This window comes from Entelurus aequoreus, linkage group LG10 (genome assembly GCF_033978785.1).
Source record: "Entelurus aequoreus isolate RoL-2023_Sb linkage group LG10, RoL_Eaeq_v1.1, whole genome shotgun sequence".
NCBI classification, from domain to species: Eukaryota; Metazoa; Chordata; class Actinopteri; order Syngnathiformes; family Syngnathidae; genus Entelurus; species Entelurus aequoreus.
Window position 1 is genome coordinate 5,828,751 of NC_084740.1, and position 18,475 is coordinate 5,847,225.

The 18,475-nt window shown below is 38.7% G+C and overlaps 1 protein-coding gene across 1 annotated transcript in view; it reads left to right on the forward strand.

Moving 5' to 3' along the window:
- arhgap32a (Rho GTPase activating protein 32a) overlaps positions 1–18,475 on the forward strand; it is a 114,261-nt gene that overhangs the window by 35,111 nt on the left and 60,675 nt on the right. Inside the window, 4 exon segments of the mRNA XM_062059907.1 lie at positions 1,839–1,952; positions 6,652–6,748; positions 15,231–15,322; positions 15,536–15,620. Coding sequence (XP_061915891.1) covers positions 1,864–1,952; positions 6,652–6,748; positions 15,231–15,322; positions 15,536–15,620 — 363 coding nt within the window. The 5' untranslated portion in view covers positions 1,839–1,863.

Below are 18,475 nucleotides of genomic sequence, written 5' to 3' on the forward strand. Positions count from 1 at the left end.
GAAAAATATTCTTAAATGAAGTAAATGCTAGTGCCATTATCTTGACATAATGATATGCGCTCGGCATTACATTTCTTGAAACCAGCAAACTTATACTAAAAACTAATTTATTGTTCTTAATGGAAAGACAACAAGGCAACCGCTTGTTACTCTCGGGGTCTCCTAGCCGCTCAGGCAAATCATATGGTCTGTCATGATCCGTGGTCCGGATCATGTTTTTGTTATGTTCTGTTAGTTTTGGACTCTTTTAGTTCCTGTTTGATACCTGAGTTTGTTTTAGTTACCATGGCTACTTATGATTTTCACCTGCCTCCGGTGTTCGGGACCCGCACCTGCTTCTAATCAGAGGACTATTTAAGCCTGCCTTTGCCAGTCAAGTCATGCTGGCGTCATTATTGGTTTCATGCCACAGTTTCGTGTTTGTTCTATGCCATAGTTAATGCTAGTTGCTTCATGCCACAGTTTCGTGTTTGTTTCATGCCACAGTTTCGTGAGGTTCATGTCTATAGTTTCATGTCCTAAGTTTTTGCCTTAGCTTCCGCGTGCGATAGGCACGCTTGTCTTCGGGTTGTTTTCTGTTTTGTACCTCGTTGATTGTTTCTTAAAATTAAATCATGTTCCTACCTGCAAGTCCTGTCCGGAGTCGTCCGTTTGCCTTCCTGGGAGAACGACCCCGCAGTAAGCGAAAACCACGTCGTGACATGGTCTAAAAATGCATTTTTCCATCGACAACATGACATCATCGCGCCAAGTGCGTGCTCTTTCAGTCAATTATTGCGCATATATACGTACATCCCGGCCCCCGGCCAAAAATTTTTTAATTGTAATTTTGAAGAATTTATCTGAATGTGCATGAACCTTTTCTGTTCAAAATTGTTAGAAATGTTAAATGTTTAAATATTAACTGTCAGTTTACTGTACTGTGCCAACTGTACTACTATATGAGTACTTATTTTCTATTGTTTCATTGAAAATAAAACAGCAAAGTCCATTTGGCTGTCATCTGTTTTAATTATGACACACAATTGTGTCAAAGTCATGATTTTTTTTTTTATGCTTGAAATAAGAAATTATTACTTTAAAAATGTAGTTTTATACTTGTGAGTGTTGATGACAACAGTTGATATTCTACTTTCAAGCATGTTTTACTCAATATAGAATCAGAATCAGAATCAGAATAGTTTTATTGCCATTGTTTGAGAACGGGTTCACAAACTAGGAATTTTTCTTGGTGCAAACGTGCGACATAAAACACATATAACACATATTTGGTATAAAAAGAGCTGTGACTGAGCTATCAGATAGACTTAGAAGGGATTCAAGGAATTCAAGGAGGTCATAACATCTCAGCAACAAGCTGTAATATCTTACTGAGATCATTCAGGACCAAAACCCTTAAAACAAGTAAAACACTCTAACATAAAATCTGCTTAGTGAGAAGAATTATCTTACAATCACCCTTATTTAAAAGATAATTCATCTTACTTAGATTTCAGTTTTTGCAGTGTGCTACATCTCTAAATCACTCTGGGGGTATTTGGCCTGAAAAACATTGAAAACCCTTAAACTAAATAATACAATGTTAGAATTTCCCTTGCCTCTAATACTACAAGGACTGGTTTGCTGGTTTAACAGACCCCTCCCCCGCGACTATGCAGCCTGATTTGCATCATCACAGCTCGCAGCACCGTAGCATGACATCACACACTACAGTCTGACAACGCCACACACTCATGTTAGCTCACGCCTGGCGGGCTCCATGCATCGCACTTTTTTCTCACTCACCATCCTCTTTTCGCCCACCCCTCTTCTTCCCCTCCCACTCACGTTTTAGGCAGCGTGCGGTTGCAGAACAACAGCATCATGGAGGCGGGCTGCGTGGTTGCCGCGGTGATCGAGAACGCTGCCTCAGGACCCCGGGGGGAACCAGGAAGTAGTCATGTCCTTGAGGGGTGAGGTGCAAACAAATGCATGTTTTTGAATGGCCATTTAGAGGAAATGCTTAATGGCAACATATTTGTTTCTTTGGCGTTACTGTTGACCTAGCAATGTCATGGGACTGATCTTATCAACCTGACTAACGCTGACAAAGCCGAGGGCCTTTCCCAGTCACATCTTTTTGTTGCTCATAAAAGTTGAGTGCATTCACGACCTCACCCTCTTTTCGTCACGTTTTGAGTCAGGATTTTGTAGTGCACTGCCTTGTGGGTGGGCTGCTTTTCATGATCCTTCTCAATAGGTAAGCTTTGCTACGATCCGCACACACTAAAAGCCATAAAAATCCTCTCCTTTTCTCATGTCCTGGTGGTAATGTTGGTTATCACGTCTTATGACATGATTTAGATATTAACAGTAAATTAGCAAGTAGATTATTAATAGTTGTAATAAAATAATACAACCGGAAATTATCTACTGTATCTTTCGGACTATAAGGCGCACTTAAAATCCTTTAATTTTCTCAAAACTCGACAGTAACGCCTTATGTACGGAATCATTTTGGTTGTGCTTACCAACCTCGAAGCTATTTTATTTGGTACATTGTGAAATGATAAATGTGACCGGTAGATGGCAGTCACACATAAGAGATACGTGTAGACTGCGATATGACTCAGGTAAACAACACGGACAATTTATATGTTGCATTAAAAGTATAGAACATTACACACGGCGCTCAAAAATCTTTTAACACTTTTTAGTAGGACTTTGGTAAGCTATGAAGCCACACCGTTTGATGGATTGTACTGTGCTTCAACATACGAGTATTATTATGGTGTGCGTATAAGGTAAGACATGTTAGCTGGCGTTTTGTATCGCAATATTATGCAAAAGCAACTTTTTTTTTTACAATCTGGTACCTGCTGATCTGTATTTGGGATCTGCATAAGTCCTGAAAATTTCCGAACCTTAGGGCTGACGCCGTAGTTGATAAGCTTCTTCTGTTTCTCTATCTTCTTGTTATGTGACATTCATCCTCCACTGTTGCCATTTCTAATATAAAGTAGTGTAAAGTTCTTACTTATATCTGTCAGTAAACTCGCCATGAAAGCGCTAAAACATACCGGTGTAGTGAGTTTACATTATTTACCAAAGGAACTTTAGTTGTTAGAGAGTTCCGGTCGGACGTTTTTTCACGGGACACATTTCCGGCCTCGTTGTTGCACTAGTGAGCCACGGAGGATGAGGAGATGCTGCTCCGTTATTGATTGAAGTAAAGTCTGAATGTCATTAAAACAGTTAGCGCCATCTTTTGACACTTCTTCCACTCCCGTCCTTGCACGCTACACCGCTACAACAAAGATGACGGGGAGAAGACGCTGGCGAAGGTGAGCCACGTAAATAAGACCCGCCCACAAAACGGCGCATCCTGAAGAGACTGTCAGAAAGCGACTTGAAGATGATGTGTAAAACATTATCTATGCAACATTTTGACCAAAGAACCACCATCACATGTTATGTAGACCACAAGGAAGTCTTTTACATTTAGAAACAAATCATAATATGACCCCTTTAATGCGCCTTATAATCCGGTGCGCCTTTTGTATGAAAAAAGACCTGACTAGACCCGCTCATCTGCAGTGCGCCTTATAATCCGGTGCACCCTATGGTCCGGAAAATACGGTAATATGTTACAGCATACAGCATGTAACCTATTTTGAAATGCTTCTTTTATCATTTCCATATCATTTGGAGCCTTCCGTTCTATCCTGAGGTACAGACAGCAAGAGACGTTTGCACAGTGCCTGTGTTTTTAAAATCGTTATTGTTTTACAGTTCTCTTTTATGCATTTTAAAATGTATGTCTTAACTAGAGATGTCCGATAATGGCTTTTTTGCCGATATCCGATATTCCGACATTGTCCAACTCTTAATTACCGATTCCGATATCAACGATACCGATATATACAGTGGTGGGATGAACACATTATTATGCCTAATTTTGTTGTGATGCCCCACTGGATGCATTAAACAATGTAACAAGGTTTTCCAAAATAAATCAACTCAAGTTATGGAAAAAAATGCCAACATGGCACTGCCATATTTATTATTGAAGTCACAAAGTGCATTATTTTTTTTAACATGCCTCAAAACAGCAGCTTGGAATTTGGGACATGCTCTCCCTGAGAGAGCAAGAGGAGGTTGAGGTGGGCGGGGTTGGGGGGTGGTGAGTTAGGGGGTAGTAGGTAGCGGGGGGTGTATATTGTAGCGTCCCGGAAGAGTTAGTGCTGCAAGGGGTTGTGGGTGTTCTGTTGTGTTTATGTTGTGTTACGGTGCGGATGTTCTCCCGAAATGTGTTTGTCATTCTTGTTTGGTGTGGGTTCACGGTGTGGCGCATATTTGTAACAGTGTTAAAGTTGTTTATACGGGCACCCTCAGTGTGACCTGTATGGCTGTTGACCAAGTATGCCTTGCATTCACTTGTGTGTGTGAAAAGCCGTAGATATTATGTGATTGGGCCGGCACGCAAAGGCAGTGCCTTTAAGGTTTATTGGCGCTCTGTACTTCTCCCTACGTCCGTGTACACAGCGGCCTTTTAAAAAGTCATACATTTTACTTTTTGAAACCGATACCGATAATTTCCGATATTACATTTTGAAGCATTTATCGGCCGATAATATCGGCAGTCCGATATTATCGGACATCCCTAGTCTTAACGTATTACTTTTTTGAAACTGCCCTGTGACGTGCTGTTGACCTCTTGGCCAGGTCACCCTTGTGAAAGAGATCTTGATCTCAATGGGTTCCTTATCTGAATGTACAGCTTAAGTTGTTCAACAGTCCGGGGGTCTCCGTTGTGGTATTTTAGGCTTCATAATGCGCCACACATTTTCAATGGGAGACAGTTCTGGACTACAGGCAGGCCAGTCTAGTACCCGCACTCTTTTACTATGAAGCCACGTTGATGGAACACGTGGCTTGGCATTGTCTTGCTGAAATAAGCAGGGGCGTCCATGGTAACGTTGCTTGGATGGCAACATATGTTGCTCCAAAAGCTGTATGTACCTTTCAGCATTAATGGCGCCTTCACAGATGTGTAAATTACCCATGTCTTGGGCACTAATACAGCCCCATACCATCACACATGCTGGCTTTTCAACTTTGCGCCTAGAACAATCTAGATGGTTCTTTTCCTCTTTGGTCCGGAGGACACGACGTCCACAGTTTCCAAAAACAATTTTAAATGTGGACTCGTCAGACCACAAAACACTTTTCCACTTTGTATCAGTCCATCTTAGATGAGCTCAGGCCCAGCGAAGCCGACGGCGTTTCTGGGTGTTGTTGATAAATGGCTTTCACCTTGCATAGGAGAGTTTTAACTTGCACTTACAGATGTAGCGACCAACTGTAGTTACTGACAGTGGGTTTCTGAAGTGTTCCTGAGCCCATGTGGTGATATCCTTTACTCACTGATGTCGCTTGTTGATGCAGTACAGCCTGAGGGATGGAAGGTCACGGGCTTAGCTGCTTACGTGCAGTGATTTCTCCAGATTCTCTGAAGCCTTTGATGATATTACGGAGCGTAGATGGTGAAATCCCTAAATTCCTTGCAATAGCTGCTTGAGAAAGGTTTTTCTTAAACTGTTCAACAATTGGCTCACGCATTTGTTGACAAAGTGGTGACCCTCGCCCCATCCTTGTTTGTGAATGACTGAGCATTTCATGGAATCTACTTTTATACCCAATCATGGCACCCACCTGTTCCCAATTAGCCTGCTCACCTGTGGGATGTTCCAAATAAGTGTTTGATGAGCATTCCTCAACTTTATCAGTATTTATTGCCACCTTTCCCAACTTCTTTGTCACGTGTTGCTGGCATCAAATTCTAAAGTTAATGATTATTTGCACAAAAAAAAATGTTTATCAGTTTGAACATCAAATATGTTGTCTTTGTAGCATATTCAACTGAATATGGGTTGAACATCATTTACAAATCATTGTATTCCGTTTATATTTACATCTAACACAATTTCCCAACTCATATGGAAACGGGGTTTGTATTTGATACGTTTTTTTATATTGACAATATTGTTCAATTAAGAACACTAATTACGTACTTATAGCTTGTGTGCTTAGCTGTTGTGCATTGAGTCCTATAGTAGCCTATAACCCACCATGTTTTATTTAGTTTTGACTCCACTTGAATACAAGAAAATATCAAATGTGTGCTCATTGGTGGACATTTAGATGGTAACTGGCAGCCCAGCTTTGGACAAGAAATTGCGCTGTTGGAGGACTGCTTACTAATGGAGCTTATATCGAAGATTTTACATGCATGGGGGACTATAGAGCATCGTACACCTTCATACTTATTACTTATATATGTATTTTAAATTATAATTTTCATAAATATCCGCCCGAATGCAACTAAGATAGCCTCCAGCACCCCCACGACCCCGAACGGGACAAGCGGTAGAAAATGGATGTATGGATGGATGGATAGGTAAACTATTATTTATCCTTGCAATGTTAGCATTAAGTGGAAAAAATGTCCTGGACTTGCACCACAATTTCATAAATTTTTTTCTCGGGGTGGAAGCTGGTTAAGAAGTAGTTATTGTACAATTTTGCTTACTGAGCGTCCCTTCAGGCAGGCAAAGAAAAATGTCTTTCTTAATTTGAAGTCTTTCATGTGCATCTTTTGTTTTACTGCAGAGACGTGGCACCATTCAGTCACTTGAACAAAGGCGATGTCTTACCTCAAGCTACCGGCAGCAGTCCTGCAGATGAGAGACAACCACAGGAGATACAGGTAAACACACACACACACACACACACATGTATACTGTATGTATATACTGTATATGTATATATAAGTCAATATATATACATATACCGTATTTTCGGACCATATGGCGCACTGCTGATAAGCGGGTCTATTCAGGTTTTTTTTACCATTCAAAAGGCGCACCGGATTAAAGGAGTCATTTTTATTATTTTTTTCTAAATGTAAAACACTATCTTGTGGTCTACATTATTATTATTATTATAGAGGTTTATTTGAAATAGGGACAGATACAAAAACATAGACATCTGAACAGTTATCCGATGCATGCATCACAGTGTTTGTAGCCAAAGCTAATTTACAACACTTGTCCCCAACAACAACAACAACAACAACAACAACAACAACACAGATCCAACATCATTAAAATAGGAAATAAAAAATAGAGTGAGTTGATAATAATGATAATAGTAATAACACAGACAAAGTGCAAACTAGATAAAAGCCAATGATAATAATAATAACACAGACAAAGTGCAGACTAGATAAAAACCAATTAGTAAAAATGAGTAAAAACTAAACATGGGAACACGATTGTTGCTCAACTAGCCATAATTTTGTTTGTTTTTTGAAAGTGACAAGTGCAGGTATACTTTTCAAAGTGTCCGGTAAAGAGTTCCATAGTTGTGGTCCTTTTATTGAAAAGGCAGTCTGGGCAAAAGATGTTCTACGGAATGGAACACAACAGTTGCCTTTTGACACTGCTCGGGTGGTAGATCTGGTACCACTTTGCAGTCTTGTAATTGCCTTGCAGAGCAATTGGGGAGCAGAGTTATACAAGCATTTAAAAACCAGTTTGACTGTGTGTAACAAAATAAAATTGGTAAAACTTAAAATATTGTATTTGGTTAAAATTTGGCAATGATGATATCGTATACTCTTCTTGTCTAGAACTTTCAAGGTGCGGTTATAAAGACACTCAATGGTCTTGATTGATGACTGGTGTGCCTGGGACCATGTGGTTAAGCCATAAGATATGTGTGACAGAATCATTGCATTCATAAAAGTAAAAGCACAGCTAAGAGTTAAGCAGTGTCTTATAATCTTAAAACAGCCTAGGTTTGCCTTCAGGGTTTTACACATTTTCTTAATGTGACTTTTAAAATTCAGCTGATAGTCTATGATTATGCCCAAATATTTGACTTCAGGTACTTGTTCAATGACCTCCTCATTAATTTTTATATTCAGGTTTGTTTGAGGTAGCTTTTTTATGGAGAAGCAGACAGAGTTAGTCTTTTTAGTGTTTAGGGTTAAACAGGATGACTCCAGCCAAGATGCTATTTTGTCTAATTGAGCATTTAACTTCTCAGCAACTAGAGTACAGGTCTTACCTGATGTATATACCACTGTGTCATCCGCATACATCTGTAAATCTATATCTGTGCATACATCTGGTAGGTCATTGATGTATAGACTGAATAGTATAGGTCCCAAGACACTACCCTGAGGTATCCCTGTTTCTATTTTGCGGAAGGAAGATCTCACATTATTAATGGTGACACATTGTTCACGGCCCTTTAGATATGACTCAAACCAGGACAATGACTGTTTGGATAAATTGAATTTAGTTAGTTTTGAAATTAAAATGTCATGATTGACTGTATCAAATGCTTTTTTTAAGTCTAGAAATACTGCACCGACCACCTGTCCTTTGTCAAGAGAATGTTTGATCCTTTCAGTTAAAAAACAAGTGGCAGATTCTGTAGAATGGTTATGTCTGAATCCGAATTGTAGGGGAGTCAAATAGTGATTTGTCTCAAGGTGGTGCATTAGTTGTTCCGAAACAATCTTCTCCAGGACTTTAGATAAAACTGGAAGAAGGCTGATAGGTCTATAGTTAGATGTCATTCCAGCATCACCAGATTTTAAAAGTGGTATTACCTGTGCAGTTTTCCATCCATCTGGGAATTGCCCAGTTTTAATGGAAATATTAATAAGATGGGTAAGAGGCTGTATAAGGATGCCGCTATATTTTTTAAGAAAAGCTGTGTCTAGGTTATAAATATCCTTTGAGTATGTGGTGTTTAGGTCATGTATGACATTTAGGACAGTTGTCTGACTAACCTCCTTGAGCTGAAATGAGCTGTCTTGTTCATTAGGTATGTCTGTTGTTTGATCATCATTAGTCCTACAAGAGAAACCAGAGGAAAGGTTTTTGACAGATTCTATAAAGAATTTATTGAACTCATTTGAGACTTGTGTACAATCAGTAATGATTTTGTCTCCTACTTTAAGTTTATATTGGGTTTGGGTGGTGTTACCCTCTGGGTTTAATAGGCTGTGTAGTAGTTTCCAGATCATTTTGCCATTTCCTTTGGCCTCTAATAGCATGTGGATGTAGTAGTTTGATTGGGACATTCTGAGCTGTTTAACTACTTGATTACGCAAGCCTTTAAATATTTTCAAATCAGTGTCACTACGAGTTTTGACAAAAGTTTTTAAGGCATAATCTCTCTTTTTCATTAATTTCCGGATATCATCATTAATCCATGGTAATTGAAATTTTCTGTGGGATTTTTTTCGCTTTCTAATAAATTTATCAATAATGCGTCCGATAGTAGACATTAGCTGATTACAACAGGCGTGTACTTGGTCATGTTGTTGGAGCTCGTCCCAATTAATACCCTTTAATTCGTTTTCAAAAGCAGTTGTTGATTGGCGAGGGATCTCAAGTTTAAAAGTTTTCTGATCTTGATTTTTAAACCTTGTCAGACGTGTCTTTGTGAGTTTTCTTGCAGCTAATGTCAGATTATGGTCTGACAAGCCGGTGACTAGATTGTACGTTTTTACGATTCTGTCAGGCTTGTTTGTGAAGATTAAATCAATTAGTGTCTGAGTGTTTTTAGTGATACGTGTGGGGGTTTCTATCTTCTGACTAAAGTCATGTTTAGATGTGAGGTCTTTTAGTTTTTTTCTGCAGTGTTTGTCTAGCCAGTTTAAGTTAAAGTCTCCGAAGACAAGTACTTCACTGTTATTCTTAAAATTCTTAAACAGTACATCTAAGTCTTCGCATAGCGTTCCAACGCATGCAGATGGAGGGCTGTATACCACCAATACATTGAATTGCATATTTTGTGATAGTGTGACATTAATACATAAACATTCAGTAGATACATCAGCAGTCAGGGGAATTTCCTTTGCATTAAGTGAGTCCTTGACATATATCAGTACACCCCCTCCCCTTCCCACAGTTCGGTCCCTTCTAAAACATTTATATCCCGGAACACTGATTATGCTGGTTAAAATGCTATCATGCAGCCACGTTTCACTAATGCATAGAAAATCAAGATTAGACTCCGACAGTAATAATCTGATTTCATCACACTTGGGAACTAGGCTTCGGATGTTTAAGTGACCTCCCAAAATACCTTTGGGTTTCACTGCACATAACATGTGATGGTGGTTCTTTGGTCAAAATGTTGCATAGATGATGTTTTACACATCATCTTCAAGTCGCTTTCTGACAGTCTCTTCAGGGTGCGCCGTTTTGTGGGCGGGTCTTATTTACGTGGCTCACCTTCGCCAGCGTCTTCTCCCCGTCATCTTTGTTGTAGCGGTGTAGCGTGCAAGGACGGGAGTGGAAGAAGTGTCAAAAGATGGCGCTAACTGTTTTAATGACATTCAGACTTTACTTCAATCAATTACGGAGCAGCATCTCCTCATCCGTGGCTCACTAGTGCAACAACAAGGCCGGAAATGTGTCCCGTGAAAATTCGTCCGACCGGAACTCTCTAATAACTAAAGTTCCTTAGGTGAATTATGTAAACCCACTACAGTTTTTAGCGCTTTGATAGCTAGTCTACTGACAGATATAAGTAAGAACTTTACACTACTTTATATTAGTAATGGCAACAGCGGAGGATGAATGTCCCATAACAAGAAGATAGAGGAAAAAGAAGAAGCTTATCAACTACGGCGGACTCGTGCAAATTTTCAGGACTTATGCAGATCCCAAATACAGATCAGCAGGTACCAAAAGGTAAGAAAAGTTGGTTTTGCATAATATTGCGAAACAAAACGCCAGATAATGTCTGCTAATAGGTGCCATTTTGCGGTCCTTATACACACACCATAATAATACTTGTATGTTTAATGCGCCGACAATCCATCAAGCGGTGTGGCTTCATAGCTTACCGGAGTCGTACTTAAAACATTTTGACAGATTTTTGAGCGCCGTGTGTAATGTTCTATATTCTCAATGGAACATTTAAAGTTTTGGTGTTGTTTACTGGCGTATATCTTATGTGTGACTGCCATCTACTGGTCACACTTATCATTACACAATGTACGAAATATAATAGTTTCGAGGTCGATAAGCACAACCAGAATTATGCCATACACTAAGCACACCGGGTTATAAGGAGAACTGTCCATTTTTGAGAAAATTTAAAGATTTTAAGTGCGCTTTATAGTCTGAAAAATACGGTATATCTATATATGTATATATTTATGTATATGTGTGTATATATATATATATGTATGTATATATATATATATATATATATATATATATATATATATATATATATATATATATATATATATATATATATATACATATGTATATATTTGTGTATATATGTATGTCTATATATGTGTGTATATGTGTGTATGTTTATAAATGTGTGTGTATATATGTATATATATGTGTGTATATATATATACATGTATATATGTATACATGCTTAATTGTTTGTATAAATGTGTGTATATATATATATATACACACATACATACACACACGTGTGTATAATTGTGTATATACATATGTGTGTGCATACATATATGTATGTGAATGTATCTATGTATGTATATATTTATTTATTTTTTTAAATGTGTGTATGTGTATATAAGTGTGTATGACTATGTGTATGAATATATTTACATATATATGTATATATACATATAAATATGTGTGTGTGTGTATTATATACACACACACACACGCACACACATGTATGTGTATATGCGTATACGTGTATATCAGAGGTGGAAAAAATAATTGATTTTTAGATGCATCACAATTCGGACATGAGCGATTATAAAATCGATTAGCAAACGTCGATAATCGATGCATTTATTGTAAATAAAGTAATGCAGACAGTTCTAAATTTTTGGCTGACTGCAGCGAGCCTCCTCACTGAGAGATTCAACCAGCTCCTTTATTATAGGACACTTATGTTCCAGTTTTGCACACATTTCCAGTAATTTAATAAATGTGATGGGAATTATTTAACTGTTTCATATTACAAAATCACCGTTTTTAAAAGTTGCAAGTGATAAACTCTTATGGAGTGAAACAAAAATAGATTTAAAACCGCATGAATTTACATAAATTAGAGATGGATCAATAATCGATTTGTAATCGAATCGTTGCACCTTAATCGTAATCTAATCGTGAGGTGCCCAAAGATTCCAACCTCTATTGTGTGTGTGTGTGTGTGTGTGTGTGTGTTTGTACACTCACACATACTGTAGCTACAATCATTGCGAAATGGTGATTTAAGACATGCAGTCACCACCACATGATGCTGTGTGTAATTAGCAATGTCATCGATGTGTCATTAAAGTGAGATCTAGGCTGCGATATAAAAGGTGTGGTCACATGTTATGGCAATACTATATTGCACTTTATTGGCTCTATGGACGTCACTGTGGAAACGATCCTGCTGGTTGAGCATATCTTTATGCCTAGGTTAAATATGTTTTACTTGGTGTATAAATATACTTCTTTAAAATTGTATATTTAATGTCATAATTGTCAAAAACATGCTGTAGACATGTGACATAACCCCATGCAAACAATCGGTAGACCACAGTGTCATAAAGCCAAGTTTGAACTGATAAAGGAACCTTTTAAAAAGTGACAATGTGAGCAACCACTTCTGCAGTCAGCAGTGTAGACTATGACAATAAAGAAGGTATCAGGTTCAAACACTGATGACATCTATTAAACAAGACAAGAAACAAGGAATTAAACAGAGACAGAATTAAATTTGGCTCAATTGAGGAGAGACGTCCGGGCTGTACTCTTGCACAGTCTCACCACGCTTTGGCGAAAGATTGTACGCCTCCTCTTTTATGTGGACTTTCCCTGATTACATGGCAACAGCTGTTTCTAAGGCACGGGGGTCGTAAACAGCCATCACCTTTGGTTACAACAGTTCAAAGAAAAGATCGTAAAACAGTTCAAAGAAGCGGTGCCTGGAGGGGAGTCTGGTCCTGCTTCCTCTTCGCTTTGTAGATCTCGTCTCAAGACAATATCTTTCTGTTGATTACAATACGTGAAAGAAACAGAACACCTTCATGTTGCTTCCCATCCTACACAGTGGAGTTTTACAAGCCTTCTGCTTGGTAGGATTAAAGACGGCTTTTGTCTGCTCGCCGGGAACTCATTGAAACACAAAGTTTTGTGTTAACTTAGATACAATTATTCTGACCGAAGGAGTACAGTACATGAACACATAATACAATTAACAGTATTGCTAACAGCCAGTTAACTCCCGGTGAAACATAACCGCTTGACATTTAAACACAAATTATCTCAACTACAAGTGTACAGTGTAAGTATCAGTTTTAATTCAAAAGGTGGTAATTGTTAGTCAAATGCTGAAAAGAGAAAATATATTACTGTATTATCAGTACGAAAAAAAGTGTAGAGCTCTGTGTTGGTTTGTTAGTCCGTCTGTGTGTTATTTTGTAGGCTACACAACTTTGTGGTTCATAGACATGAGGACTGGACTGACAGGTGTGTAATGGCTGGGTCCTTACTAATGTTTACATAGTGTAGTTGTGCTAATTGGCAAACAAACCCACAGACAAAGGGTGCATTCACATCCTTTGATGACATTAACATAACTTGTATGCAGACGTTATCTTTATTAGATGGTCAACATAAGCGCTACACTGCAAAAAGTCAGTGTTCAAAAATAAGGGGAAAAAATACAAAAATGAGGGGTATTTTATTTGAACTAAGCAAAATTATCTGCCAATAGAACAAGAAAATTTGGCTTGTCAAGACTTTCCAAAACAAGTCAAATTAGCTAACCTGAATGAACCCAAAAATACCTTAAAATAAGTATATTCTCACTAATAACAAGTGTTGGTAGAAAAAAAAAAGGGAGACCTTTTTGCTCAATATGTTGAAAAATATTCTGAAATGAAGTAAATGCTAGTGCCATTATCTTGACAGAATGATATGCGCTCGGCATCATGATTTCTTTTTTCATGCTTGAAGTAAGAAATTATTACTTTAAAAAAGTAGTTTTATACTTGTGAGTGTTGATGCAACAGTTGATATTCTAGTTTCAAGCATGTTTTACGCAATATACAGGGTTTCCCACACATTCATTTATTTGTGGCGGCCCGCCACGAAAGAATTACGTCCGCCACAAATAAAACAAAATTAAATTTAAAAAAAAATAAAAATTAAAAAAACAATTTTTTTTTTGTCCTGTCCAGCTTCTCAGGCAAATCATATAGTTGATGTAGATGCCCGTATCGGCTGTTCAGATTTACTTTACAAAAGAGAAGTGTGGGATACTTCTCTTGTTGCCTTATTTGTATTTTACTTTATTAAATGTATTTATATTAGAAAAACAACATGTGTATATAACAAAGGGTGCAAAGTCTGCAGGCAGTAGGAAACACATGGTTAAGTGTAGGGAGTAAAACTGATGGCAGTCTAAAGTTCAAGATTTTTGGAGCTCTTTGTTCAGTGGATCAGATGTTTGATGAAGCTCTGTGTCTATCTACCACCACTACTGTTTTCTGTTTATTTGTTACTGACTGTGGCAGGACACCTCTGCCTCTGTTTCACTTTATGTTGCTGGTAAATAATATGGTTGTAGTAGTAGGCTAAAGTTAAATTATTTAGTATGCACTAATTAAAGGGGCAGAGCTTTGAGACATTTTAGCTTTTATATTTTATAAGATATATTTTTTGTAAGAACCACAATTAATAAATATATTTCAGTGAATAACTTATTGTTCAAATCTGTATATAAATATGTACATAAAGTGTTGTAAAATGGATGGATGGATGGATGGACGTTTAAAACAAAACTGTTATTATTAATTAGTAAGTATACATTTTTTTAGCCTTTTTAGAGAAAATCATATCATTGTAGTAAATTATGCAAATTACTCGATGTCACGGTGACCACGCCCATAGCCCCGCCCCCACCGCCACAGGTATCTTGGCAGTTTATGGGAAACACTGATATAGGTCATAACATCTCAGCAACAAGCTGTAATATCTTACTGAGATCATTTAGGACCAAAACCCATAAAGCAAATAAAACACTCTAACATAAAATCTGCTTAGTGAGAAGAATTATCTTATCAGACAGAAAATAAGCAAATATCAGCCTTATTTGAGATATTTCATCTTACTTAGATTTCAGTTTTTGCAGTGTAGGTCTAATGTGTGCTTCCACTGTTTGGGCAGGTAAGGAGCAATGACATCACAGAGCGTGCGGCCGAGCCCCTACTGAGGTCCTGCGTCAGCACAGCGAGCATGAAGGTCAAGAACGTGAAGAAGTAGGTGCTCCCTGCTATTATGGGCGGTAAACCAGGTCACTTATCCAGGCCAGTGAGACGAAGAGCTATAAAATGTTTGGCATGATCATTTCAGGCCCCCTCGGCCTCTGTAGTGCCTTTCGTTTTTGTGTTCTCTTCCATGTCGCTTTTCGTCATCACAGCATCAATGTGTGGAATATCGATGAGGTGACGCTATTGTGCTTTTGTTTTCAGGCTGACGTTCCCCAGAGGTCACTTTCCCCGCCTGGAAGACTGCGCCCATTTCCACTATGAGACTGTTGACTTTGGGAACGTTGAGGTGAGCCCCCCTAAAAAAACACCTTCTCACATTTACCATTGTATCTTCTCAAGGGACATCACTATAAAAATGAAACGTTGGTATACTTCAGGGCAGGGGAAATCACTAACACGCTCATACAAACCCATGAGTGTGCACACACAATGTTGTGTGCGACAGGACTACCTTCTTGGCTAATTTCTAGTATACATCAATGTAGGGCTGGGCGATATGGCCTTTTATTGATATCTGGATATGTTTAGGCCATGTAACAATACACCATATATAGGGTGGGGTATCGTTTGAATTCGTCCGATTCCGATTCCGATTCCTGACTATTCTCGATTCCGATTCTTCTTGTACCATGCCGGGATCAATGTGTTTGACAGGTAGTCCCTGGAAGGTGGTATGTATTTTGGGTTGAGAGTTTTCACCATATCCCTGCAAACATAAACAAACATGTAATGTTGCTGTTACTGTTTAGCCCAGTATCAATTAGCTTAGCTCTAACGTTATTGCTTAACTAACCTAAATGTTGGAGATTCCACCTCTGAAAAGGGATGCAGTCTTTTGACTATGTGTGCAGTGACCTTTCTGTGGCACTCTTCCGTCTGTGGCACCGACATCTTCCCCATTGCCGCTACGGTGAACGGAGTACGCTGAGCACATCGCGGAGCCTGGCTAGCAGGTTGTAAATTGTCTATGAAAAAATACGCGGGCTAATTTGTTAGCTGCCTCAAAGTTGGCGCAAAACACATTATTTATTGCATATATATTGTTTTACTTACCGGATTCGGACTGCAGTGCAGTCACCGAGGTGCCAGGCTGGGCGTCGGAGCCAGAGGAGGACGGTCGGCGCAGCGCGTCGAAGACGGGACACACATTTATTTGTACTCCATGAACTCGGAGGTGCTTCATCATGTTCGACGTGCACCCTCCTAAGCACGAAACAGTCCTGTCGCACGTGTTACATTTCGCCGATATTTCATTTATTTTAGTAAAATAAAGCCACACTTTCGACCGCCGACGCCCGCTATCCATGCTTGACTGACTCGCTCGGCTACATAGGCTCGGCTATGCTAACACTTCCGGCGGTAGGCGCTTCTTCGTTGGTGTTCAGCGACTTCTTCTTCCGGTCGGCGGACTTATTCTTTTTTTCCGGTCGGCGGACTGGGTATCGAAACTAGGAATCGAAATTTAAACTTTTGAACGATTCCGGGAGAATCGGAAAGTTAGTCCCGGTTCCAATCGATACTCGATACCCAACCCTAACCATATATATGTGGATATTTTGCCTTAGCCTTGAATGAACACTCGATGCATATAATCACAGCAGTATGATGATTCTATGTGTCTACATTCAAACATTCTTCTTCATACTGCATTAATATATGCTACTTTTAAACTTTCATGCAGAGAGGGAAATCACAACTAAAAGTGTATTTATTAAACAGTTATTAAGCAGTGGCACAAACATTCATGTCATTTCCAAAACAGAAAGTGCAAGATTGTCAGAGACATTTTAAAACAAGCTATTAGTGCACTTTTGTGCATGATGTCACTAAGATGACATATCAAAACAACACTAAATTAAAGGGCACTTTTTGTACAGAACGCCACTACAATAGTTTAAAACAAATAAAGTGCACTTTTGTGCATGATGTCACACAAGATATTTCAATAAGTGTCAAATAAAAATGAGCTGCATAATAGGAAATCAAATAGTGTATGTCCTTCACTATGTGGTAGGTTCCTGCGGACGTTATCTCCTTCTGTTGTTGACTATTTGTTTCATACGGTGTTGATGTGGAAATGGTTGCTTGGGCATTTTGTTGGTGTGGCACCGAACGGAGATGTTGTCATGCGGAGTTTCAAGCACTCCTCATTCTCTAGCGGGTGACTTTTCAAATGATGCTACACATTAGCAGTAATGCTACTTTTTGTAGCAATGCTTTTGCCGCATACTTGACATATTACGGTTGTCTCAAGGTTCAACTTTATTGTCCCCGCGGGGAAATTTGTCTTGGGCACAGTGCATCATTGCTTTCTTAACATACACAAAAACAAAAACACAGACACAACACAACCAGACAACTAACATTTAAACATCAGAACATGGAGCTTGATAGACATAGGTGGCACTTTGATGTAGGCACAAAATCTACAGTATGGAGATAAAGATAAAGTACCAGTGTGCATTGCACTAGAGCTCATGGATAAAGTGCTGTATGCTAAAGTGCTTAGTTCTAAAGTGCTATGTGCTAAAAAAGTGCTAACCTATGTATTAACATTCTATTGCACATTGTTGGTCAGCTTAATGGAGGCTGGGAAAAATGATAATTTAAGGCGGTTAGATTTGCATAGTGCATAGTGTCTGTTCGACATCTTCCCGCTTGAAGCCAAACCACCGCCAGACGATGGACCCCCTGCTGTTTTTCTTGGGAATTAATTCTTCCTCCATTTGTTACCAGATTCGCACCTTCTTTCTCTCGTATTACCACAACGTTACCCATGCCGCTACCTCTCTGCTGCGTGAGGGCGTATACGTATGTGACGTATGTAAGAAGGTGCGCTTGTTTTATGCCTCTGTGAGAAGAAACAAAATAATTTGTTGTATGTATAATTTGTTTGTGTTAAATGGCTTTCAGGCCCAGAAACAACATATTTTTTCATATTTTATTGGGCCTATTTTTCCCCACTCATGCAGTGGGTTAGGCCTCTTAGGTCTAATCTCTTAATCCACCTTGACAGTATTCCACATGAAGGCATTTGATGATTTTATACATGATAATTACACAGTAAATACTGTGTAATTGCCTCTGTTATGTCAAAAAGGATACATCTTGAACATGTTGTTGACAATCCAAAAAAGCTTA